We start from the raw sequence: 25275 nt of genomic DNA on the forward strand, positions 1-25275 counted from the left end.
TATTTCTTTTTAAAATCTATAGTGTGTCTTCCAAATGTAATAGTTAAAGGAACTTTTATTTAAATATATATTTAGAATGCTTCAAGAAATTAGGGGCGATGGTATAGCTTTCTTTGTTTTCTTTCCCATTTGTGCTTTACTTTCTCAGAATCTTTTGATATCCAGAATGAATATTTGGAATGGCTTTGATTAACCAGCCAGTTGTTACTTGTCATATGTATGTTCACAGCATAAAATTACAGCAGAAGTCATCACTGATCCATGTAGATGATGAAATAAGAATGTTCAGCATAAAATATCTATTTGTAAGTTTTAATTACATACTTAGGATATTTATTATTTGGAGTAGCCTATATTTCTCTGGATCACTTTCTACTGTGTAGACATTACTGTTAAGTATCATGCTTGTATCCAGTAGGATCAAAATTAGAATGAAATCTATCGGATTTGGCAGAAATTGTCACCTGTCATAAGCTTTGATACTTACCTAGCGGTCACATTTTTACTGACTTTCTGCCAGCATTCTTTTATTTCTGAAATTTTCACCTTAGATATATTACAGTTAATAAATTTGGGTAACCATTGCTGAAATTATATGTCATCTGTGGTACTGTAGAATTTCCCAAAGGCACTCTTGGTTGTTTGCTAGTTAGCTGATTATAAAAGGAGTTGAGTCAACATTTGCTTGATGAGCTATGTGTCTGCAATCCCCAAGATCCACCCACAGGTTTGGTGATTCACTAGAAAGACTCATAGCACTCAGCACGTATGAAAGGATACAAAGCAAAATCAGCAAAGGGAAAAGCACATGGAACAAAGTCTGGAGGAAACTTGGTACAACCTTTCAAGAGTCCTCTCCCAGTGGAGTCACACAGGACACACTTAATTCCTGCAGCAGTGAGTTGTGATAGTATATATGAAGTATTGTCTACCAGAGAAACTTATCAGAGACCCAGTGTCCAAGGTTTTTGTTGGGGGCTAGTTACATAGGCAATAACTGCCAGCACATACCAGATTTTAGACTCCCAGCATGAATCAAGTATTCAGTATAAACCACATTGTACCAGCAGGCTGGGCACAGTGAGCCACTCTTATCAGTTAGGGAAAGTTTTACATCAGTGTAGGAAGTATTTACCATTCAAATTCCCAGATACCAGCCATGGGCCAACATTGCAAGGAAGCTTTTTTGAGAAGATGAAATTTGAGTTGGGTCTTAAAGAGTGGTAAAGTCTGAATAAAAGTTTGTCAGGCAAAGAGGGGGAGAAAATCATAAAAGACACTTGAGGCAAAGGGAAAGGTATGGAATCCTGCAAGTACGTGGCATGATTAGCCTGTGTTCATTGTGGTTTGAACATAAATGCATCATGAGTTCTCTAAAAGTAATGGTAATCACCAGGGACCAGACACAAAGGAGGGAATTGATAACCTAAGCAGTACGTTCAAGAAGTATACAGGAAGGGTGTGTGTCCTGAGTGTGATTTTTATCTCATTTGTCACCCCAAAAGGGAAGAGACAAGCAATCTCCCATAGCCCAGGTTATGTATATTGTCTTGAATGGAAAGTTACGGTTCAACCACAAGACACAAAAATGGAAATAAAGAACTTTATTACTCAAGGTCCTGGGCGTACAGGGCACACCCATAAGCCACTGCACAAGTGGGGAGGTCGCAGATAGAGAGAGAGAGAGCAACCTTGAGGTGCAGACTTTATTAGGGTCCAAGGGTGGAATGAAGGGATTTTCGTGGGGTACATGACCATTGGTCTTTTTGAAACTACAGCTTGAGAAACAAGGGAGAGTGGGTATGGAAATTACCTAAGTGGGACAGCTGTGGGGAGCTGAGGAGCAGAAAATTTGGATGTATTTGGTAACATGGTTATCTGGGGCAACTATCTCCAGCAGGGTGTGGTGTACCAACTAACAGGGTGAATAAATGGCTCGGCCTGGATGCCAAGGCATCATCTAAGTTGGAGGCTGGCTAATATCATTACAGTGTGCCAGTCTAGAGACTAGCAACTTTGCTTTTCACCTACTCAGGGACAAGATAAAAGGCTTTGAGGTTACTATAAGGTGGAAAGTTCTTTGATCCCTTCTTGAAACTGAATCCCTTTAAAGAGTATGTATTCCATCAAAGAATAGGATAGAAAAAAAAAAACCTGCCCATCAATCCAGGGAGTTGACAAGGAAGTTTATCTGTTTTGGCCTGGGCTCTGGGTTGGGGGAAAAGTTTCCTTGAATTCATAATCACAGCTTGCCTTCATACAGTTTACGGTTTGAATTGTATTTCTCATGCAATCTATACATCTCAAGCTGAAATACTCAAAAAAATACTGAAAACTTCCAAAGCAATTCTGGGTTGGCGATTCTCTGGAGCACTGGAGAGAAGCAAATGCAGAACCATGCCCTCCCAGCCTGGGACCATACCACCCTGGAGCTATATGACCTCAACCCAGAGGTGAAATAATAATCAGAAACTATAAATGCCTGAGGAAACAATTAACCATAGGAAAAACAAGCAAGAAAAGAAATTAGCAGTTACCTTGAGGAAAGTTACCAGATGAAACAAATAGCATTTGATTCTCAAAAACCTCAGGTAATAGAACTATTGGATAAAGACTGTAAAATAAGTATGCTTAAAATGATGTTTTAAAAAATTATAAGTATAACTTTATGCCAGAGAATTTTAAACTCACATGAATGGTGCAATATTGTAAGAATAATATAATTTAAGAACATTGAGTGTTGATTGCAACATATTTCATAGTAGCAAAAAGAAACTATCTAAATGTCAATGAACAGGAGAACTAATAAATGATGATGTATTCGTGCAGTGGAATACTACATGTTTGTTAAAAAAAGTGAACAAGAGCTCCGTGAAGCAACATGAGTAAGTTTCATTTTGAGTAAAAAACTGCATTGAATGAAAAAGTAAGTTGCAGAATTACACAAACAGAATGGTACCATTTACATTTAGTTTAAAAACATGTAAAAATAATGTACAGTTTAGGGAAACACATAATAAAAATGTTAAAACATGCATACAAATGGTAAATACCAACCAAAAACCTGTTGCTGTCTCATAGCGACCCTGTAGGACAGAGTAGAACTGCCCCATAGAGTTTTCAGGGAGTGCCTGGTGAATTTGAACTGCCAACCTTTTGGCTAGCAGCCATAGCTCTTAACCACTACACCACCAAGGTTTCCAAATGGTAAATACAGTAGGGAGTTAATTACCTCTGGGAAAGGAGGAAGAGAAAGAAGACTGGGATTGAATAGGGACTCATATTAGGCTTCTAGTCCATCAGAAGCAGATTTAACAGGGTTAAAATTTGGTGAAAATGGGTGGGAACATGGCTGTTCATTATGTTCTATATTTTTTTCTGAACAATTAAAATATTTTATAATAAAAATGTAAAATTCTTTGCATTAAAAAGCAATCGAGAGAAAGTACATGAACTGGTTAAACTTAAGTATACTAATTATGTTACTTATTTTGATTCTGTTTATGTTTGGATCCTTTAGATTGTTTTGTGTTACTTTCTTCTTATACGTAGTTTGTGGGAAAAATAAGAAAATGATTTAACATGATATGGTGATCCTGGGATCAATTTATTTGTTTGAGTTTTCCAGAACCGTAGCAGCACAGTGAAATGTTTCCTGCCCCCAGGGTGGTCATTTATCTTTTAATCTCTGAGTCAGTCAGTGTCTGTCTGTCTCTGTTCCTCCCTCCTTTCTCTTCCTTCTTCCCTTTCTATCCCTTTCTCCTTCCCTCCCTTTCATCCCTCCTGCAGTCTCTTTCTTTCCTACTATGTATGTTTGTGTGTGTGTGTGCACATATACACACCACACTCCATGCCTGTCCCCAGAGGTTTCTTCCTCTTTCCCGTGGTTGGTCTATTTCTGTCCCTTTTGGTCCCTCTCTCAGTCCTGCTGTCTTGGGATCTTTCAGTTTCTTTCTTATTTACCTACATAGTTATGTTTTATTTATTTTATTTAGGTAAAGCTACTTCATCTTCTAATCCAAGCAGCCCAGCTCCAGATTGGTATAAAGATTTTGTTACAGATGCTGATGCTGAGGTCTTAGAGCATTCTGGAAAAATGGTACTTCTCTTTGAAATTCTTCGAATGGCAGAGGAAATTGGGGATAAAGTGTAAGCTCCTTCCTGTTTTTATTATATAAATGAATCATTCGATAACTTTTCTATTGTTTAAACAATGGTTTTCTTCCTTTTTAATGAGGTAATTTCTTTGGTTAATGTAGGTATAGGCCAATACAAACAACTGTCTTTCTTCTAAGCCACTAGTTCTAACTACATATTCAGGTTGTTTCTTCAGTACTGTTTTCCCTTTCTAGCTATTGTACCTTGAATGAATTATTTCCTTGACCCATGCTTCTAATTGATACTTATAATTCCCCATCTTCCTGATCATTTTTCAATTCATTCAGTGTTGTTTCTGTCCTGTCACTTTATTGAATTCCTTCCCCTAATGTCACTAAAAAAAAATGTCCCTAGTGACCTTTTAATTCCAAAATCTAGTGGATACCACTCAGCCTTTACCTGTTTGACTGTTCTCTGAACCAAACACATTTCCTTTGTTTTTATTCCTGTTTTACTTCTACCATTTATGCTCCCTATTCCCAGTCTCATCCTTCAAATTACTATTCAGATTCATCCCCTAACTCTCCTAGAAAGAGGCAAACCCTCATCACTTTTTAATATACCTCTACTGCTGTCGGGTCAACCCCCGACTCATGGTGATCCCATGTACAATGGAATAAAACGCTGCGTGGTCCTATGCCATTCCCATGATCGGTGGTAGATTGGGCTGTTGTGATCCATAGGGTTTTCACTGGTTGCTTTTCAGAAGTAGATCACTAGACCTTTTTTCCTAGTTCCTCTACACGGTATGAATACGAATTTCAAGTTACCAGCATGACATCACTAAAGGTAGGGTTGGGAAGAGATGGTAACAATATTCTCTGCTGAGTTAAGCTAGTTAGAGTCAACTCCAGCACAACACACGTTTCAGCCCAGCCCTTCTGATTTATTTGTTTTCTAGCATTTAAATATTAAATTTTGATTGTAAATTCCTTTTCAACTTTTTATGCAAATTTGATATGTGTTTTTATATTTTTATCTGAGTCGTTAATAAAATAGGTAAAACCAAAATAATGTTATGCATGTATGGAAATTATCAATCAGGACAATAGTTCTCCATGTTATCTGTAACTAGAAAGGGTTATCAGAGACAATTACTATGTAGCCACATAGTCCTAATTACTCTTTACCTTTTTCATAGATTTATCTGAACTCAGTGGTTCCTAGAATCTTAATTGCTAACTGACTCAGGTCAACCTGTTTCCAAAATAGTAGCTCAAATTCCAGAATAATTCCAATTAAATAATTGGTACTATTAAGATTTTGAATTTTTCAGGTACATAAAAACCAGAAACCAAACGTCTTGCCGTCAAGTTGATTCTGACTCATAGTGACCCTATAGGACAGAGTAGAACTGCCCCATAGAGTTTCCAAGGAGCACCTGGTAGATTTGAACTGCAGACTTCTTGGTTAGCACCTGTAGCACTTAACCATTACACCACCAGGGTTTCCTCCAGGTACATAAACTGTCAAAAACTTAATTTGTATTTAAGTATTGATTCAATGAAGTTTTTTTTTTTTAATTCTAGGAAGGATAATAAAACTATTGAGGGATCAAAGCTTAGGCCTTGGTCATTTAAACTGAGCACCAGAAGTGAATTCATTTTCTTACTAGTATTCTAGGAGTAGGCAATTGGGAGGCAGTAGTTATCCAACAATGCAGAGCTCAGGAAATTATACAATAGATAATGCATATGTGGTGAACTTCAACAACTATTTCATAGCTTGAAGGATCTTCTGCAGTCATAAGTACCTCCTTCTCCTTATTGTGCAGCTTTCAGAACCAAAACAAAACCAAAAAAAACATGCTTCCCATAGGTGTCTAGTCTCTTGTATACTGACCAACTTTGCTTTTGTAATAAGGGAGAGAATGAGCCCTCCCACATTCTCCTTTATAAGAATTATATAGGTTTTTTCTATCTTGTGTGTAATTATATCCACTTACTTCTCATCAGTGGGATAGAGCAGAGCAGTGGTTTTCAAACAGCTTCTCAGAGCACCTGCAAATTGGTGACATGGGTAGGGGGTAATGGAGGAGCCAGTGACACTTCCCTTGCTTGCTTCTCCCTCAATGCCTGAGGCAGCTTGCTTTTATTAGAGATTTTAACTTCCACATAAGACTGTGTAAACAAAAGTTTTCATGGCTAAAAAGGGGTTAAAATACTGGGATAGAGAATCAGGAATTTGCAAGCATGCTTGAAATCAAATTAAAAAACGGCCATAGAATGTGTCTAATTGAATAATGCTGAAATGCTTTTAGTAGGAATATTTTTTTTTACATTCTCTGTCTTTGGCAGATGAAAAAGTTTTAATATTTATAAAGTCCAATCAATTTTTTTATTTCATGAATTTTAGTTTTGATATGTCTAAAAATTGTTTGCCTAACCCCAGTATACAAGGATTTTCTTCTATATCTTCTTCAAAAAGTTAGGTGATCCGTTTGGCTGAATTTTTGCATATGAATGTCCAGTTTTGCCAAGACAATTTGACAAAAAGAATGTCCTTTCTCCGTTGACTTGACTTTGCACCTTTCTCAAAAATTAATTATCCATGATGTGGGAATCTATATTTGGACTTTGTTCTGTTTCATTGATCTCTGTGTCTATCCCTGTGCCAACACCACACTGTCTAGATAACTGTAGCGTTTTATATGTTGAAATCATATAGTTTTAGTCTTCAGCTGTCTTTTTTCAAAATTTTTTTGGCTATTCTATGTCTTTTGCATTTCATATGAAATTTTAGAATCAACATGTTAATTTCTACAAGAAATCCTGTTGGAATTTTTATTAGAATTGTATTTGTAGATCAATTTGAGAAGCAGTGATAATCTTTACTATGTGCATCTTCTAATCCATGAATACAAATCTGTTTCTTTAGTCTCGTTTTCAGCCAATCTCTCATATCTCTGGACTTGATTGAAGATTTTCTTGAATTGGCTAGTAGAGAGAAGACAGAAGATAAAGATAAACCTCTTATATATAAAGGTGAGTTAAAAATTTTCTATATTGCAATTTTGTTTAAAGTCATTTAAACACATTGGACAAACATTTTAACAATAAAGGAAACAACACTACCCATAGTTCCACCATCTTAATATGTAGTGAAACCTGTGAAAGCTAGAACTTGACGGGACTGCCTTGTTTTTCTGGGCCTCGCATGTTATCTGCTTTTGACAGGGTGCCGTTTCACCACTTTTCTGTCTCTCGTTTTAGTGAAAAATACTTGAGTTTTCCTTCTGTGACATTTTTACGCCTTACCCAAGTTCCCACCTTTGCAGGTTTTACTGTATCAATTTTATCTGAATTTTCTTCTTGTCCATCTCCATATACATATGGTGTTTGTTGTTACAATTGTAGCATAAATTTTTTTGTTTTAAAACACCTTTTTTGAGATATAATTCATACACCATACATTTTACGCATTTAAAATGTATAATTCAGTGATTTTTAGTACATTCACAAGTACGTGCAACCATCCCCACAGTTAGTTTTAGAATGTTTAATCACCACATATACAAAAAAATCCTGTACACTCTAGCTATCATCTTCCTACCCCTATACCTTCATGACCCCCAGTCCTAAGCAGCCACTGATAGACTTTCTGTTCCTATAGATTGTCCTATTCTGGACCATTCATATAAATGGAATCATATAATATGTGATCTTTTGTGACTGGCTTCTTTCACTTAGTACATTTCCAAGGTTCATCCATGTTGTAACATGTATCAGTATTTCATTTCTTTTTATAACCTGGTAATAGAGCTCAGACTGCTAACCAAAAGGTCAGCAGTTCAAATCCACCAGCTGCTCCTTGGAAACCCTGTGGGGCAGTTCTACTCTGCCATATAGGGTCACTATGAGTCAGAATTGACTCAATGACAAAATGTTTGGGTTTTTTTTGTGTGTTAATATTCCACTGTATGTTGCTAGTTTCCACTGAGTCAGTTTTGACTCATGGCGACCCCTTGTGTTACAGACTAGAACTTCCTTTGGGGTTTACTTGGCTATAATCCTAATAGAAGTAGATCACCAGGTACTGCTCGGTGGGTTCAAGCTGCCACCTTTAGGTTACTAGTCGAGTGTAAATCATTTACTCCACCTAGGGACTCTACAGCAGCCCTTGTGGTGCAATGGTTAAGCACTCGGCCCCTAACCAAAAGGTTGGCGGTGCGAACCCCTCAGCCACTCCGTTGGAGAAAGATGTGGTGATCTGCTTCCATCAAGATTACAGCTTAGAAAACCCTATGGGGCAGTTGTACTCTGTCCTGTAGTGTTTAATTAGACTTGACGGCAACGGGTTTTTTTTTTTTTTTAGTTTAATGACTAACGATGTTGAGCATATTTTCATGTGCATATTAGCTATTTGTATATCTGCTTTGGGGAAATTTCTGTTCAAGTACTTTGCCCATATTTGTAGGGTTGTTTGTCTTGTTGTTGAGTGTAAGAGCTATTTATATATTTTGAATACTAGATACATGATTTGCAGATATTTCCTCTTAATTTTGATTAAGCGCAATTTATCTGTTTTTTTCTTTTGTAGAATGTGCTTTTTATATCTTAGAAACTATTGCAAAATCCAAGGTTTTGAAGATTTGCACCTATGTTTTCTTCAAATAGTTTTATAGTTTCAGCTCTTACTTTTAGGTCTTTGATCTATTTTGATTTAGTTTTTATATATGTGTGAGGAATAGGTCCAACTTTATTCTTCTCCATGTGTATATCTGGATGTCCTAGCACCATTTGTTAAACAGACTATTTGTTCCCTTTTGAATGGGCTTGGCACCCTTGTTGAAAATCAGTTGGCCATAGATGTATGGTTTTATTTCTGCCATTCAGATCTACTCCATTGATTTATGTGTCTATACCACTATCATACTGTCTTGATTATCGTGGCTTTATACTAAGTTTTGAGAACAAGACCTGTGACTTTTCCTACTTTATTCTTCTTCAATATTATTTTAGCTATTTGGTGGCTCTCCAAATTCCATGTTTTTTAAAATTTTTTATTGTGCTTTAATAAGTGAAAGTTTACAAATCAAGTCAAGTCCCTCATACAAAAATTTATATACACCTTGCTATATATTCCTAATTGCTTTTGCCCTAAAGAGACAGCACACTGCTTCCATCTACTATCTATTTTCGTTTCCATTCAGCCGGCTTCTGACCCCGTGTGCCTTCTCATCTCCCAGACAGGAGCTGCCCACATAGTCTCATGTGTCTACTTGATCTAAGAAGCTCACTCTTCACCAGTATCATTTTCTATCCCATAGTCCAGTCCAATCCCTGTCTGAAGAGTTGGCTTTGGGAATGGTTCCTGTCTTGGGCTAACACAGGGTCTGGAGATCATGACCTCTGGAGTCCTTCTAGTCTCAGTCATACCATTAAGTCTGGTCTTTTAAAATTTTTTTTTTATGATAATTTGAGATCTGCATCCCACTACTCTCCTGCTCTCTCAGGTTCTCTGTGTGTTCCCTGTTAGAGCAGTCATCGGTTGTAGCTGGGCACCATCTAGTTCTTCTGGTCTCAGGCGGATGTAGTCTCTTATTTATGTGGCCCTTTCTGTCTCTTGGGCTCATAATTACCTTGTGTCTTTGGTGTTCTTCATTCTCCTTTGCTCCAAGTGGTTTGAGAGCAATTGATGTATCTTAGATGGCCACTTACTGGCATTGAAGACTCCAGATGCCACTCTCCAAAGTGGGATGCAAAATGTTTTCTTAATAGATTTTCTTATGCCAATTGACCTAGATGTCCCCTGAAATCATGGTCCCCAAACCCCCACCCCTGCTATACTGGCCTTCGAAGCATTCAATTTATTCAGGAAACTTCTTTGCTTTTGGTTTAGTCCAGTTGTGCTGACCTCACCTGTATTGTGTGCTGTCTTTCCCTTCACCTAAAGTAGTTCCTGTCTGCCATCTAATTAGTTAATACCCCTTGCACTCCCTCCGTCTCTGCCCTCGAAACCATCAAAGAATGTTTTTTCTCTGTTTAAACTACTTCTTGAATTCATATAATAGCGGTCTCATACTATATTTGTCCTTTTGCAGCTGACTGATTTCACTCAGTATAATGCCTTCCAGATTCCTCCATGTTGTGAAATGTTTCACAGATTCATCTTTGTTCTTTATTGATCAATGCATAGTATTCCATTGTGTGAATATACTATAATTTATCTATTCATCTGTTGATGGGCACCTTGGCTGCTTCCATCTTTTTGCTATTGTAAACAGTGCTGCAGTGAACATGGGTATGCATATATCTGTTCATGTAAAGGCTCGTATTTCTCTAGGATATATTCCAAGGAGTGGGATTGCTGGATCGTATGGTAGTTCTGTTTCTAGCTTTTTAAAAAAGCATCAAATCAATTTCCAAAGTGGTTATACCATTTTACATTCCCACCAGCAGTGTATAAATATTCCAGTCTCTTCACAACCTCTCCAACATTTATTATTTTGTGTTTTTTGGATTAATGCCAGCCTTGTTAGCGTGAGATAGAATCTCATTGTAGTTTTGATTTGCATTTCTCTAATGGCTAATGATCACGAGCATTTCCTCATGTATCTGTTAGCTACCTGAATGTCTTCTTTAGTGAAGTGTCTGTTCATATCTTTTGCCCATTTTTTAATTGGGTTATTTGTCTTTTTGTAGTTGAGTTTTTGCAATATCATGTAGATTTTAGACATCAGATGCTGATTGGAAGTGTCATAGCTAAAAACTTTTTCCCGTCCTGTAGGTAATCTTTTTACTCTTTTGGTGAAATCTTTAGATGAACACAGGAGTTTGATTTTTAGGCGCTCCCAGTTATCTACTTTCTCTTCTGGTGTTTGTGCATTGTTAGTAATGTTACTTATACTGTCTGTGCCATGTATTAGGGCTCCTAGCGTTGTTCATATTTTTTCTTCCATGATCTTTATTGTTTTAGATTTTATATTTAGGCCTTTGATCCATTTTGAGCTTTTTTTTTTTCGTGCATGGTGTGAGATATGGGCCTTGTTTCTTTTTTTGCAGATGGAAATCCCCTTTTGTTAAAGAGACTGTCTTTTCCCCATTTAACTGATTTGGGCCTTTGTCAAATATCAACTGCTCAAGTGTGGATAGATTTATGTCTGGATTCTCAATTCTATTCCATTGACCTATGTATCTGTTGTTATACCAGTACCAGGCTGTTTTGAATGCTGTTGCGGTATAATATGTTCTAAAATCAGGTAGCATGAGGCCTGCCATTTAGGTCTTCTTTTTCAGTAATGCATTATTTACCCGGAGACTCTGTCCCTACTTATGAAGTTGGTGATTTGATTCTCCATCTCATTAAAAAATGTCATTGGAATGTAGACCAAAATTGCATTGTATCTATATATCGCTTTTGGTAAAACAGACATTTTTATAATGTTAAGTCTTCCTATCCATGATCAAGTATGTTTTTCCACTTATGTAGGTCTCTTTTGGTTTCCTGCAGTAGTTTCTTGTAGTTTTCCTGTATAGGTCTTTTACGTCTCTAGTAAGATTTTTTCCTAGGTATTTTATCTTCTTAGGGGCTACTGTAAATGTTATTGATTTGGTGATTTCCTCTTCGGCATTCTTTTTGTTGGTGTAGAGGAATCCAACTGATTTTTGTATGTTTATCTTGTACATCCTAATACTTTGCTGAACTCTCCTATTAGTTACAGTAGTTTTCTTGAGGATTCTTTACGGTTTTCTGTGTATAAGATCATGTCATCTGCAGATAGAGTTAATTTTACTTCTTCCTTACCAATCTGGTTGCCCGTTATTTCTTTATCTAGCTTATTTGCTCTTGCTAGGACATCCAGCACAATGTTGAATAAGAGTGGTGATAAAGGGCATCCTTATCTGGTTCCTGTTCTCAAGGGGAATGCTTTCAGACTCTGTCCATTTAGGATGATGTTGGCTTTGTGTAAATGCCCTGTATTATGTTGAGGAATTTTCCTTCTATTCCTATTTCACTGAGAGTATTTATCATGAATGGGTGTTGAACTTTGTCAGATGCCTTTACTGCCATCAATTGATAAGATCATGTGGTTCTTTTGTTTTATTTATATGATGGATTACATTGATTATTCTTCTAATGTTGAACCATCCCTGCATACCTGGTATGAATCCCACTTGGTCCTGATGAATCATTTTTTTTTTGATATGTTCTTGAATTCTGTTGGCTGGAATTTTGTTGAGCATTTTTGTGACTAAGTTCATGAGGGATATAGGTCTGTAATTTTTTTTATTTTTTATGGTGTCTTTACCTGGGTTTGGTATCAGGGATATGCTGGCTTCATAGAATGAGTTTAGGAGTATGCCATCGTTTTCTATGCTCTGAAACACCTTTAGCAGTAGTGGTGTTAATTCGTCTCTGCAAGTTTGGTAGAACTCTCCAGTGAAGCCGTCTTGGTCAGGGCTTATTTTTGTTGGGACTTTTTTAATTACCTTTTCAATCTCTCCCAGTGTTACGGATTTATTTAGTTGTTCTACCTCTGTTTGTGTTTGTTTAGGTAGGTAATGTGTTTACAGAAATTTCCCCATTTCCTCTAGGTTTTCAAATTAGTTAGTACAACTTTTCATAGTACTCTGTTAGGATTCTTTTAATTTCAGTTGGGTCTGTTGTGATATAGCCCATCTCATTTCTTATTTGGGTTATTTGCTTCCTCTCCTGTTTTTCCTTTGTCAGTTTGGCCAATGGTTTACCAATTTTGTTAACGTTTTCAAAGAACCAGCTTTTGGTCTTGTTAATTCCTTCAATTGTTTTTCTGTTCTCTGTTTCGTTTAATTCTGGTCTAATTTTTATTATTTGCTTTCTTCTGGTGCCTGAGGGTTACTTTTGTTATTTTTTCTTGTTGTTGTTCAAGTCGTAGGGATAATTGTTTGATTTTGGCCCTTTCTTCTTTTTGTATGTGTGCATTTATTGATATAAATTGACCTGTGAGCACTTCTTTAGCTGTGTGCCAAAGGTTCTGATGGGAAGTGTTTTCATTCTTACTGGGTTCTATGAATTTATTTCTTCCATCCATTATTTTCTCTATAACCCAGTCGTTTTTGAGCAGGGTGTTGTTTAGTTTCCAAGTATTTGATTTCTCTTCCCTGTTTTTTCTGTTATTAATTTCTACTTTTATGGCCTTATTGTCAGAGAGGATGCTTTGTAATATTTCAATATATTGGATTCTGTTGAGGTTTGCATTATGACCTGATATCTGGTCTATTCTAGAGAATGTTCCGTGTGCGTTGGAAAGGATAGTTGGCTGATGTGAAGTGTTCTGTGCATGCCTATAAGGTCAAGTTGGTTGATTGTGGCATTTAGTTCTTCCGTGTCTTTATTGAGCTTCTTTCTGGATGTCCTGTCTTTCACCGAAAGTGTCACGTTGAAATCTCCTACTATTATTTTGTAGCTGTCTATCTCACTTTTCAGTGCTGTTAGAGTTTGTTTTATATATCTTGCAGCCCTGTCATTGGGTGCATAAATATTTAATATGGTTATATCCTCCTGGTATGTTGTCCCTTTAATTGTTATGTAGTGTCCTTCCTTATTCTTTCTGACGGATTTAACTTTAAAGTCTATTTTGTCAGAAGTTAATATTGCCACTCCTGCTTTTTTTGATTGTTGTTTGCTTGATACGGATTGTGTTTTTTTATCCTTTCTGCCACTCTCTGTCTCTTTATTGGTGCATTTAGTCCATTTTCATTCAGCGTAATTATGAATAGGTATGAATTTTTTCTTTTTATGAGTTTAGTGCTGTCATTTCGATGTCTTTTTTTTTGTGTATTGCTGACAGTTCCTTTCTCCCACTTAATTTTTTGACCTGAGTAGTTTATCTTCACATATTGTCGTTTCCTCTTATTCATTGTAGTTGGTTTTGTTTTTGCCGAGTCTTTATTTTTTCTTGCGTATTTTATTTTGATGTGTAGGATAGTTAGTCTCCTTTGGGGTTACCTTAATATTTACCCTTATTTTTCTCAGTTTCAGTGTAACTTTTATTTTTTTATATCACCACGTCTTCCTCTCCATGTGAAATATCTATGACTACATTTCTTAGTCCCTCTTTATTGTTTTGATGTTGTCTTCTTTTACATAATGACATCGCTGTTTCCCTGTTTGAGTGTTTTTTTATCTTGATTTATTTTTGTTATTTCCCTACATCAGTTGACGTTTCGTTGCTCTGTCCTGTGTTCTGGTCTTGGGTTGATATCTGATATTATTGATTTTCTAACCAGAGAGCTCCCTGTAGTGTTTCTTGTGGTTTTGGTTTGGTTTTTATGAATTCCCTCGACTTCTGTTCATCTGGAAATGTCCTATGTTCACCTTCATATTTGAGAGACAGTTTTGCTAGATATATGATTCTTGGCTGGCAATTTTTTTCCTTCAGTGCTTTATATAAGTCATCCCATTACCTTCTTTCCTGCATGGTTTCTGCCGAGTAGTCTGAGCTCATTCGTATTGGCTCTCCTTTGTAGGTGCCTTTTCGTTTATTCCTAGCCACTCTTAAAATTCTCTCTTTATCTTTGGTTTTAGCAAGTGTGAGTATAGTATGTCTTGGTGACTTTCTTTTGAGATGTACTTTATGTAGAGTTCAGTGAGCATCTTGGATAGATATCTTTTCATGTTTTGCTATATCAGGGCCTTTTTTTTGCCAACAAATCTTCAACAATTCTCTCTGTATTTTCTGTTATCCCTCCCTTTCTGGTACTCCAGTCACTCATCGGTTATTTCTCTTGATAGAGTCCCACATGATTCTTAAGTTTTCTTCATTGTTTTCAATTTTTTTATCTGATTTTTCTTCGACTATCTCAGTGCCAAGTGTTTTATTCTGTCTCACTAATTCTGCCTTCCACTTTCTGGGTTCTGCTCCTCTGACTTTCTATTGTGTTGTCTAATTCTGTAGTTTTATTTTTAATCTTGTGGATTACTGATTGCTGTCTCTCTGTGGATTCTTGCAGCTGATTAAATTTTTCATTATGTTGTTGTATAACCTTTTTGAATTCTTCAACTGCTTTATCTGTGTGTTCCTTGGCTTGTTTTGCATTTTGCCTGATCTCGTTCGTTATATTAATCTTTTGTATTGTGCATCTGGTAATTCCAGGAATACACCTTCATCTGGAAGATTACTTGATTCTTTGTTTTGAGAGCTTGTTGAAGTGGTTGTAATCTGCTTCTGTATGTGATTTCATATTGACTGTTGTCTCCAAGCCATCTTACGTTATTGTATTAGTTTATGTTAGCTTCTTACTTTGCTTTGTTTTAACGTGCCCAGATGGATTGCTTGAGTGATTTAGCTTTATTATTTTCTCCTTTGAAGCTCTAGTGTCCTGTCATCAGATCACTAGAGCTGTTACCACGTATATGAGCATAGGAGTCCATTCACTTTTCTTGTATGGATTCAGATCAGGTGTCCAGGTATTTGGTTATCAAGTGTGTGGTACAGGCTTTGTCCTACAGTCTTCGAGGGGCAGGGGTATTGGTGTAGGTACCGGTATCTGGTTGTAGCAGGAGGTTACACTCTGAACAAGGCAGGGGGCTGACAACCATCCCCTGAGTATCTGTGAGGAATGTGTGTCCCTGTTCCATAGAGTGCACAGTTGGGTGGGTTCTTAAGCCGGATCCCTGGGCACCCAGTGCTTTTGGTCGTAAGGACTGGGAAGTACCTCTTATCCTTGGACCCCTTTCCTGGGTGGCTAGGTTATGTGGGTGAAGCCACCAGTCCTTAGGCCCCTGATGTGGGTAGGTGAAGACCCCGTTTAATACGCAAAGCGGTGTCAAACATCAAACACTGACCTCTCCACTGCACAGCTGAAACACTTGCATTCTGCCAACAAAGGCCTTTTTCCTTAAATGAGCCCACACAGGTCTGTGCACAGGGTAAGGGCATTCAAAGTCTATGGAACGTTTGTGCCTGGACAGGAGCCATTTCTGTCCTGAGCTCCCCAGCTTAGTAGAGCTGGCAGTTTATCTTTTCTACTATTTGTGAATTTCTTCCTTCTCCAAGGCCAGGAGAATGGCTCAGGGCTTGTAGAGGGCCCATCTCAGGCCCAGGGAAATCAACAATCCCTGGAGCTAGCTTGGGTGCTGGGGGCACGGTAAAATAAACAAAGGTACTTAGCTTTTGCCGAGACCACTGTTCTTCTCTGGTTCCAGAGGTGTGAGTAGAGTGTGCGGCTCTCTATGTCTCCCTGAGGAAACCGTGTCCTGAACGCTACCGCCAGCCATACCATAGTCACTCCAGGGAATGGTGCCTGAGCATTCCTGGCAATTCAGGTCCAGGAACTCTTCACTGCTTCTGTACTGTCTGTCCCTCCACTGCTGCTCGGTCCGTTTTCTAACTTTGATGTTTAGGGCTCCTAGCTTGACATATAAATAATTGTTTCACTTGTTTTTTTCAGGTCTTTGTTTTAAGAGGGATCAGTGGAAGCATCTGAGTACTCCACCCTCTGGGCCCCACCTGTACCATACGATTTTTTAAAAATAATTTTATTGTAGTAAAATACATGTAAGAAAAGTTTTGCTATTTTAATGTGTAAAATTCAGTGGCATTAATTACATTTACAGTGTTGTGCAACATCACCATTATCTTTTCCCCGAAGTTTTTCAACAACCCAAACAGAAATTCAGTACCTCTTAAGCAGTAACTCCTTATTTCTTTATCCTCCCAACAACTGGTAACCGCTTTTGTCTCTGTTAAGTTTTGTGTTTGTACATTTGCCTATTCAAGATACTTCCTTTAAGTGGAGCATACAATATTTGTCCTTCCGTGCCTGACTTTTTTCACTCAGCATAATGTTTTCAAGGTTCTCCTACGTCAGCATGTATGAGAATTTCATTTCCCTTTGTGGATGAATATTATTCCATTGTATGGATATATCATATTTTGTTTACTCATTCAGCTATTAATGGACTTTTGAATTGTTTCCACTTTTTGGCTCTTTTGAATAATGCTGCAGTGAACAGTGGTGTACACCCATCTGTTAAAGTTCTAGCTTTCAAATCTTTCGTATCTTTTGTGTTTGTACCTAGAAGTGGAATTGCTGTGTCATATGGTAATTCTATATTTAGCTTTATGAGGAACCATCAAATTGTTTTTTATAACATCTGCACCTTTTTACATTCCCACCAGCAATGCACAAGATTTCCAAATTCTCCACATGCTTGCCAATGCTTGTTATTTTCTGTTTTTCTGGTAATAGCCATTCCAGTGGGTCTGAAGTGGTATTTCATTATGGCTTCGATTTGTACTTCTCTGATGACATTGAGTATCTTTTCATGTGCTTATTGGCCATTTTTATATCTTCTTTGGAGGAATGTGTATTCTAGTACTTTGCCCATTTTTAAGTTGGGTTGTTTGTTGTTTTTTATTGAGTTATAGGAGTTCTTCATATATTCTGGATATCAATCCCTTATCAGATCTGTGGTTCCCAAGTATTTTCTCCCATTCACTAGGTTGTTTCTTCACATTCTTGGCAAAGTGTTTTGAAGCACGAAACTTCTCGGTTTTGATGAACTCCTCCAATGTATCCGTTTTATTCTTTTGTTGTTCTTGCTTTTGATGTTATCTCTAAGAATCCATTGCCAAATCACAGTTCATGAGGATTTACCCCTGTGTTCTAAGAGTTTTATGGCTTCAGTTTGTATATTTAGGTTGTTGATACCCTTTATCATGTGAGGAATTTCCCTTCTCTTCCTAGTTTGCTGAGTGTTTTTATTATGAAAGGGTGTTGAATTTCTTCAATTGCCTTTCCTGCATCAATTGAGATGATCATGTGGTTCTTTTCCTTCTTTCTGTTAATGTGTGTGTTAGACTAGTTGATTTTCTTATGTTGAAACCACCTTTGCATTCCTGGGATAAATCCCAGTTTGTCATGGTGTATAATCCTTTTTATATACTGTTGGATTTGGTTTGCTTGCATTTTGTTGAGAATTTTTGTGTCTCTATTCATAAGGAATATTGTTCTGTATATTTTCTTTTCTTGTGATGTCTTTTAATCTGGTTTTGGTAATGGGGTAATACTGGCCTCATAGAATGAGTTAGGAAGTTTCCCCTCCTCTTCTATTTTTTAAAAAGGTTTGAGAAGCATTAGCATTAATTCTTCCTTAAATGTTTGCTAGAATTCAGGAGTCTTCACTTCACTTTAGCCTCTGCTTTTCTTTGTGTGTACTTTTTGGCTTACTAATTCATTGTCTTTTTTTTCTATAGCTCCATTCACATTATCTATTTCGTCATAATTTAGGTTTGATAATTTGTTCTTTTATCTAAGTTATTTAATTTATTGGTGTATGATAGTTTATAGTATTCCTTTATCCTTTTTATTTTTGTAAGGTTGGTAGTAATGTCCCCTTTTTTACTTCTGAAGAGTATACTAAGCCTAAAGCAAGTAGAAGGCAATAAGTATAACATTTACAGTGGAAATTAATGAAATAAGAAAACAAATTAATCTCCTCTGTAAATTTTATTATTTCTTTCCTTCTGCTTCCTTTAGGCTTAGTTTACTCTTTTTCCAATGTCTTAAGGTAGGGGGTCAGTTTATTGATTTGAGATCATTTTCTTTCCACATATTGGCATTTAACGCTATGAATTTGTCTCTAAGCACTGCTTATCTGCATTACATAGGTTTGGTATGTTACGTCTTCATTTTATATTATCTCAAACTATTTTCTAATTTCCCTCTTGATTTCTTCTTGGATCCATTTGTGAAGTAGGAGTATGTGGTTTAATTTCCATATATTTGTGAGTTTCCCAATTTTGGGGGGGTTAATGATCTATAATTTCATGCTGTTTTGGCTGGGAACATGCTTTTTATAATTTCTTTTAAGTTTATGCAGGTGTGTTTTATGCCATTTGCATATGCTCTATCTGGAACATGTTCCATGTACACTGGAGAAGAATGTATATTCTCCTCTTGTTTAGTGGAGTTTTCAGTAGATGTCTGTTCGTTCTAAGGGGTTTAAAGTGTTTTTTAAAGTTCCCATGTTTTTATTGATCTTTTTTGCCTCATTTTTTTTATCCATTATTGAAAGTGGGATATTGAAGCTTTCAACCACTATTGTTGAGTTGTCTGTTTCTTCCTTTGTATCTGTCATTTTTTTGTTTGTCATTTGTTTGATTCATTTTGGTGCTCTATTATTATGTAAAAATGTTTATAATTGTTATATTTTCCTGATGTGTTACCTTTTTATCATTATAAATCTCCTTAGCTCATTTTTTGCTTTAAAGTATACCATATTTTTCACAAGTAATACCCCCCCCACACATACACGCAGTGTGCCTAGGAAAATAACACGCAAGGGGGTTTTTCGGTTGGCAAAAAATGTAGAACACACATTATTTGCGTAAAAATGTGGTATTTCATCTGATATTGGTATAGCCACTCTACCTTTTTTGTGTTTGCTGTTTACGTTTTGGTTTACGTGATACATCTTTTATCCTCCTTTTACTTTTAATCTTTGAATCTCATGTAGACAGCATATAGTCGCATCATTTTTTTTAATGTAGTCTGACCAGCTCTGCCTTTTGATTGTTCAGTCTCTTCACATTTAATGTTATTATTGGTATAGTTCGATTACATTTGCTATTTTACTTTTTGTTTTCTGTGTCTCGTGTCTTTTTTCCTTCATCTTTCCTCATTTATTTATTTTTTTTACATAGACTACTTCCTAATGTAGCATTTTCATCTCTTTATTGGCTTTTTTACTATAATTTTTTTTTTTTTTTTAGTGATTCCTTTAGTAGTTGCTCTAGGGCTTACCACATATATTTTAACTTATCAGGATCAGGTTCAAATTTATGCTAAACTTGATTTCAGTAAAATATATAAACTATTCCTATATACCTGTAATCCCTTTCCTCCTTTTATGTGGTGTTACTGTTGTACATATTACATCAATAAATGTTACTAACCCAACAATACATTGCTTTAATTATTCATGTATATAATTTTATGTTTTTTTAAAAGAGGCTGAGAATAAAGGAGAGCAAGAATGAATTTATAGCTTTTGTTGTATTAACCTCATCATTGCTGATTTTCTTTATTTGTTCATGTGGATTTCAGTTACAACCTGGAGTTATTTTCACAGCCCAATCAGTCTTTCCTCCCACCTACCTCCTTTGTGTTGTTATTGGCAAATATATTACATTTCTTTATGTTATGTGCCCAAGAATACATTATACACTTACTGTTTATGCAATTTCTTTTTATATTAATGAACAGAAGAAAGGAGAAAAATACGCATTTAAGCCACCTTTTTATAATTACGTAATTACTTTTACCGGTGCTCTTTTTTTTTCCAATTGAATTTGAATTACCATTCTACATCACTTTAAACTTTAAGAGACTCTGAGTACTGATCCCTCCTCCTGGGACTTATAATTGCTAGTTGCTTCATTTGTTTAGTGACTGGCTGGATTATTTTAGTAGAGTTTATTTTTCTCCCAGGATCCCTGGGTGGAATAAACAGGTAAGTGCACAGCTACTAACAGAAAGGATGGCAGTTAGAATCCATCCAGTTGTGCCTCAAAAGAAATGCCTGTCAGTATACTTCAGAAAGGACACAGCCATTGAAAATCCTGTGGAGCACTGTTCTACTCTTAGACACATGTGGTCACCATGAGTCAGAATTGACTAGCTGGCAACTGGTTTTATTCTTCCCTTACTCCTGCAGTGTTAATTCTCTGATATTGCTCCTCAGTCATAGCCATGGCTGTGCTCCCACTCACCGTGGGATGACAGTGATTTTGGAAGGGTTCTTGGAAGGGTTCTCGTTGACTCTTTCTTTCCTTGACCACACCTAGCTGTTAAATTCCACTAATTGTATGCTGTTTGCTGAATTGTTTTTAGCAGTGTCCTGGGGCATAAATTACACCATATATTAAACCAATCAAATATGGGCTTCTTTGAAGGGATAGTTGCCCAGATCAATGTTTGAGATTTGTTTGATTTTCAGTTGTGTTCCTCTCAGCTATCTCTTTCCCAGGTTAAATCTCTGAGCCAGGGCTCTGGAGTTGGGAGTGGGGGACGATGGTGTACTTCTTTCGGAGTGACATCCCCACTTTAGGAGCTGAGTGCTCTACGGGGGCTGAGGTGGGTAGCCAGTAGTCTCAAGTCTTCTGGGCTTGTCTCTCTATCACGTCCAAGTATTTTCAACAGCGACACTCCCAAGGTAGAGCCTCTGTCAGATGAGTTGGGCCTAGGCAGATGAAGGGAGTCCTCACCTTAGGTGTTTTCACCTGGAACTTAACCTTAGCAACAGGCAGAATAAGAAATGATGACTTGTTGGCCCTCCTAGGAAGATAGCTCTCCAACTAGGAGTTTGGGAGAGAGAATCTCTGTGTTCTTAGCTGCACCACTGTGGAGTGGAATTTCCTCTGAGTTTGGAGGGGGGAAGGGAATGCACAGACTCTTGCTGTTCTTACTGAATTGTACAGATTTTCTTAAATAAATGTTTCTTCATTTGCTGTACATCTTTAGGACCATTTCCTGAGACTTTAAATAGTTGTTTAAAAATAATTTTCACCATTTTTAATGGGGAGCAGGTCCACAGAGATTCTCACTCTGTCATGCTGGAAGTCTCTCTCCCCATAAATTATACATCATTCACTTAATATCATTTCATAAATGTTCTGATGTTACTACATAATCTTTATATTTATCGCTTTCATTTGCTCCACAATATTCTATCAAGAAAATATCACAATTTATTTAATTATTTTGCTATTATGCATTTAGATTATTTTCCATGTTTTATTATAGATAATCTAAGATGACATCTTAATGCAATGTTTTTCTTATATAGTTTCTTTGGGATAACTTCTATGTAAAATCAGTGACTTTTAAGGGTGTGCTGATTTTTTCAGGATAAGACACTTGACTATATGAGTACTATTTAGTTTTCATATTTATTCCTTCATCTAAACATTAAACTGATAAGTACTTATTATTAGCAATATGAAAGGCATTTATTTAGATTTTCATTCTAATTAAAGGGAACTGCTTTTCTATTGATAATAGTTATTTGAGTGATCAAAATCATGCTTTTCTTTTAACAACTCTTGGGGTATATTCTTGCTGAAGAAATTTTTCAAAAAGGCAGCTATATTGTGATCTTTTTTTTTCTTATGGTACCCTAAGTACTATTGGAATACAGTGTTTTGTTATTTTTAATTTCTGACCAGTTATACTGATAACACTTTGTAGTACTGTACTTGCTGCAAATAAAAAATAGTTTTTATATTTTAGACAATAAAAGCCAAAGCAAAACCCTAATAACATCCTGTTTAAGTCAAAGGCAGATGGTCTCTTGTTTGCATAGGTCACTGTAGTAAGTGAAAAAGAACATTAGGTCTTTATATGATAACATACCACATATTATATTAGTGGTTTTCCATTATGTTTACCAGTAAAATCCCTTTTTTTCCAAGCAAAATCGTATATGGAATCTTAACACCTTGGGCCTGAGTTGCTAAAAGAGGAAGGGGTTCTCCTCCCCGTTTCCCAAGTGCATCATTACCAAGCCCTATATTAAATGTTTAGAGAACCTATAAAGCATTCTAGGAACCATTTCATTTTTAAAATATTTATAGGATACCTACCATCTGCAATGCTTAGTTTCGGTGTTGAGTATACAGCAGTTAACCTCCTAGCCTCCTGGAGGTTACATTCTTGGCAGAGGAGACCAATAAGAAACAAACAAGTAAATATATAGTAAAAGTGCTATGGAGAAACAATAAAATAGTATAAAGGTGATAGGTAGTTTTTGAGTAAAGTACATAGAGTTGTCAGGCAAGGCTTTACTGATGAGGTAACATTTAAGGGCAGTGTCAGTTGTTGAATTGGTATATGTTCTGCTTTGTATATTCTCAACAACAACAGAATAAATTATATATTAGAAAAAAATCTGGAGGAAGTGTGGAACCTGCAAATATCTGGAGGAAGACATTTCATGCAGAGGAAATGGCAACTGAAAAAACCATTAGATGTGAACATGCCTGACATATTTGAAGAACAGCACGACCTCCTATGTGGGTGAAGAAGATAAGTTAAGGGGAGAATGGGAAGAGGAGATGAGGGGTCAGATAGGTAACTTTATAGGACTTTGTTGGCCATCATAAGGACTTTTACTCTGACGTGAGGTGCTATTTGAGGTTTTTGAATGCAAGAGTGATGTGATCCAACTTTAATTTCAACAGAATCACTCAGGAGGCAAGAGTGGGAGGGAAACTAGTTAGGATGCTATTTCAGTAATCTTGGTAGAGCTGATACTGCTTGCATCAGCCTGGTAGCGGTGGAGGTCCTGAGAAGTGATTGAATCATCTGTGTATTTTGAAATCTGTGCCAGCTTGATTTGCTCATGAATTAGATATGGGCTGTGAAAGAGAGGACAGTTAGATGACTCCAAGGCTTGTGTTCCCAGAGAATGCTTCATGTTGTATGATAATTTTACCTGTCTCATTAAAATCTGTGTTCATTGAGGACAAGCTCACTCTTATCCTTATTTGCATATCCTGTGCCTAGGTCCATAGTAACTATTTGGTAAACTGGGAAGTTAATAAATTACCCTTATCCGGATCTTCTTTTGTTCTTCTCCGTAGAGAATAATGCTCTAGTGGTACATTTTCTTGTGTATCCCTTACATTTCAATGCTAGGTATATACTTGCAATTTTTATTTTTCTCATTCCTCCTTGTCTTTTTATTGACATATCTTTTACATATACGTATTTGTAGTGTGTATGTGTATTCCTTGATTTGGCTATAGTTAAGTATAATGTTGGCTTAAATATGTTTTTTCTGTTTTCACTGTATATTAGTTTTATTACTAAGTCTGTGTTCTGCGAATGCTTCATTATCTGAAAGCCTATATTACAAAGAAGTTATATCAGTTGTACAACCATCAATAAATGGATACCTGTTGTACTGAAATTACATTTTTTCCACCTTTGAAGAGTGAAAACAATTTTCTTTGTTTTAATGAGTACTTATCTAATCACTAATCGAAGGTTGAACATCTTTTCATATACTTACTAGTTTGTATCTAATTTTATCATTGTCTTCAGCAAACTTGTTTTAGCAATCAGTTTGATTTTGTGTGTGTGTGTGTGTGTGTCTCTACTATGTATTGAGTCTTGAGCCTAGGTTCAAGGGATAGAGAACATCATGGTATAGAAGAGGATCAAACACATATAATATATGTCATAATAGAGATAGGTGTAATTTTATGTGGGATGTTGGGTAATAATATTAAGAACTCAATAAACTTAGTTACTGTGTGCCAGGTACTGCTGTGTTTTTTTCTCGTACTAACTCATTTAATCCTCACAACAACCCTAAGAAATAGGTACTGTGATTATCCCCATTTTTACAGATAAAAAACGTGAGGCACGCGGAGTTTAATTACTTGCCCTCAATAAAAATGATAGTAAATGGTGAAACTGGGACCAAACCCAGGAAGTCTGACTCCAAAGTCTGTGTTCATAACTACTAGCCTATACTGACTGTATCAGTTTTTAAATTTTGGCTTCATGAGGATGATATTAGAGATTGTTCATTTGCAATATCACAGAAAGGTGTGTTGAAATGCTCTTTAAAGTATTCGTATTTCCCATTAGTTTATCATTAGCATATTTACTTTAGTAATTATCCTGTTCAAGTAAATAATTAATGCAAATGTGACCCCAGCTTCTTAATTTTTTTCCCTAACCATCTATGTCAAAGTCTTTTTTTCCTAGCTAGGTATGCCTTTTTTCCCCCAATTGAAGGAAATAAAAATCATGAATAAATAAAATGACTTTGTTTGGCATTACTGAATTTTCAGCAAGGAAATTCTAGCTTTTCAGTATAAGGTATGAGTAAGTAATAAACATGAAAAAAAGCATATCTTAAACAAATGTACAGGCAATGTGTGGGTTACAAACATCCAAATTACATTCAAACCATAGTTACAAACTATTGTAGTGGAACAAACCACACAGCCACTTAAAAACAGAGTTTTATTATGGCAAGGAAAGCATCCTGAAAAACAGGGAGACACAATGCTGGGAGAAATCCAACAGCGTGTCCCAGGGGCACTACAGTAATACAAAGACTTATAAAGAGAACAACTGCAAGCAGCAGGTTACAGCTAAAACAATTTTGATTGGT

The 25275-nt window shown here is 36.4% G+C and overlaps 1 protein-coding gene across 7 annotated transcripts in view; it reads left to right on the top strand.

Annotated features, from left to right (window-relative positions):
* ATRX (ATRX chromatin remodeler) overlaps window positions 1–25275 on the top strand; it is a 409611-nt gene that overhangs the window by 303006 nt on the left and 81330 nt on the right. For 6 of the 7 annotated variants that reach the window (XM_049873284.1, XM_049873283.1, XM_049873286.1 and 3 more), the window contains 2 exons: window positions 3996–4149; window positions 7036–7142. In XM_049873284.1, the coding sequence (XP_049729241.1) occupies window positions 3996–4149; window positions 7036–7142 (261 nt within the window). Of the gene's footprint in view, window positions 1–148; window positions 306–3995; window positions 4150–7035; window positions 7143–25275 lie in introns of those variants that run through there. The other variant, XR_007515994.1, reaches the window with a different exon arrangement.

Source organism: Elephas maximus, chromosome X (assembly GCF_024166365.1).
Source record: "Elephas maximus indicus isolate mEleMax1 chromosome X, mEleMax1 primary haplotype, whole genome shotgun sequence".
Lineage (NCBI taxonomy): Eukaryota > Metazoa > Chordata > Mammalia > Proboscidea > Elephantidae > Elephas > Elephas maximus.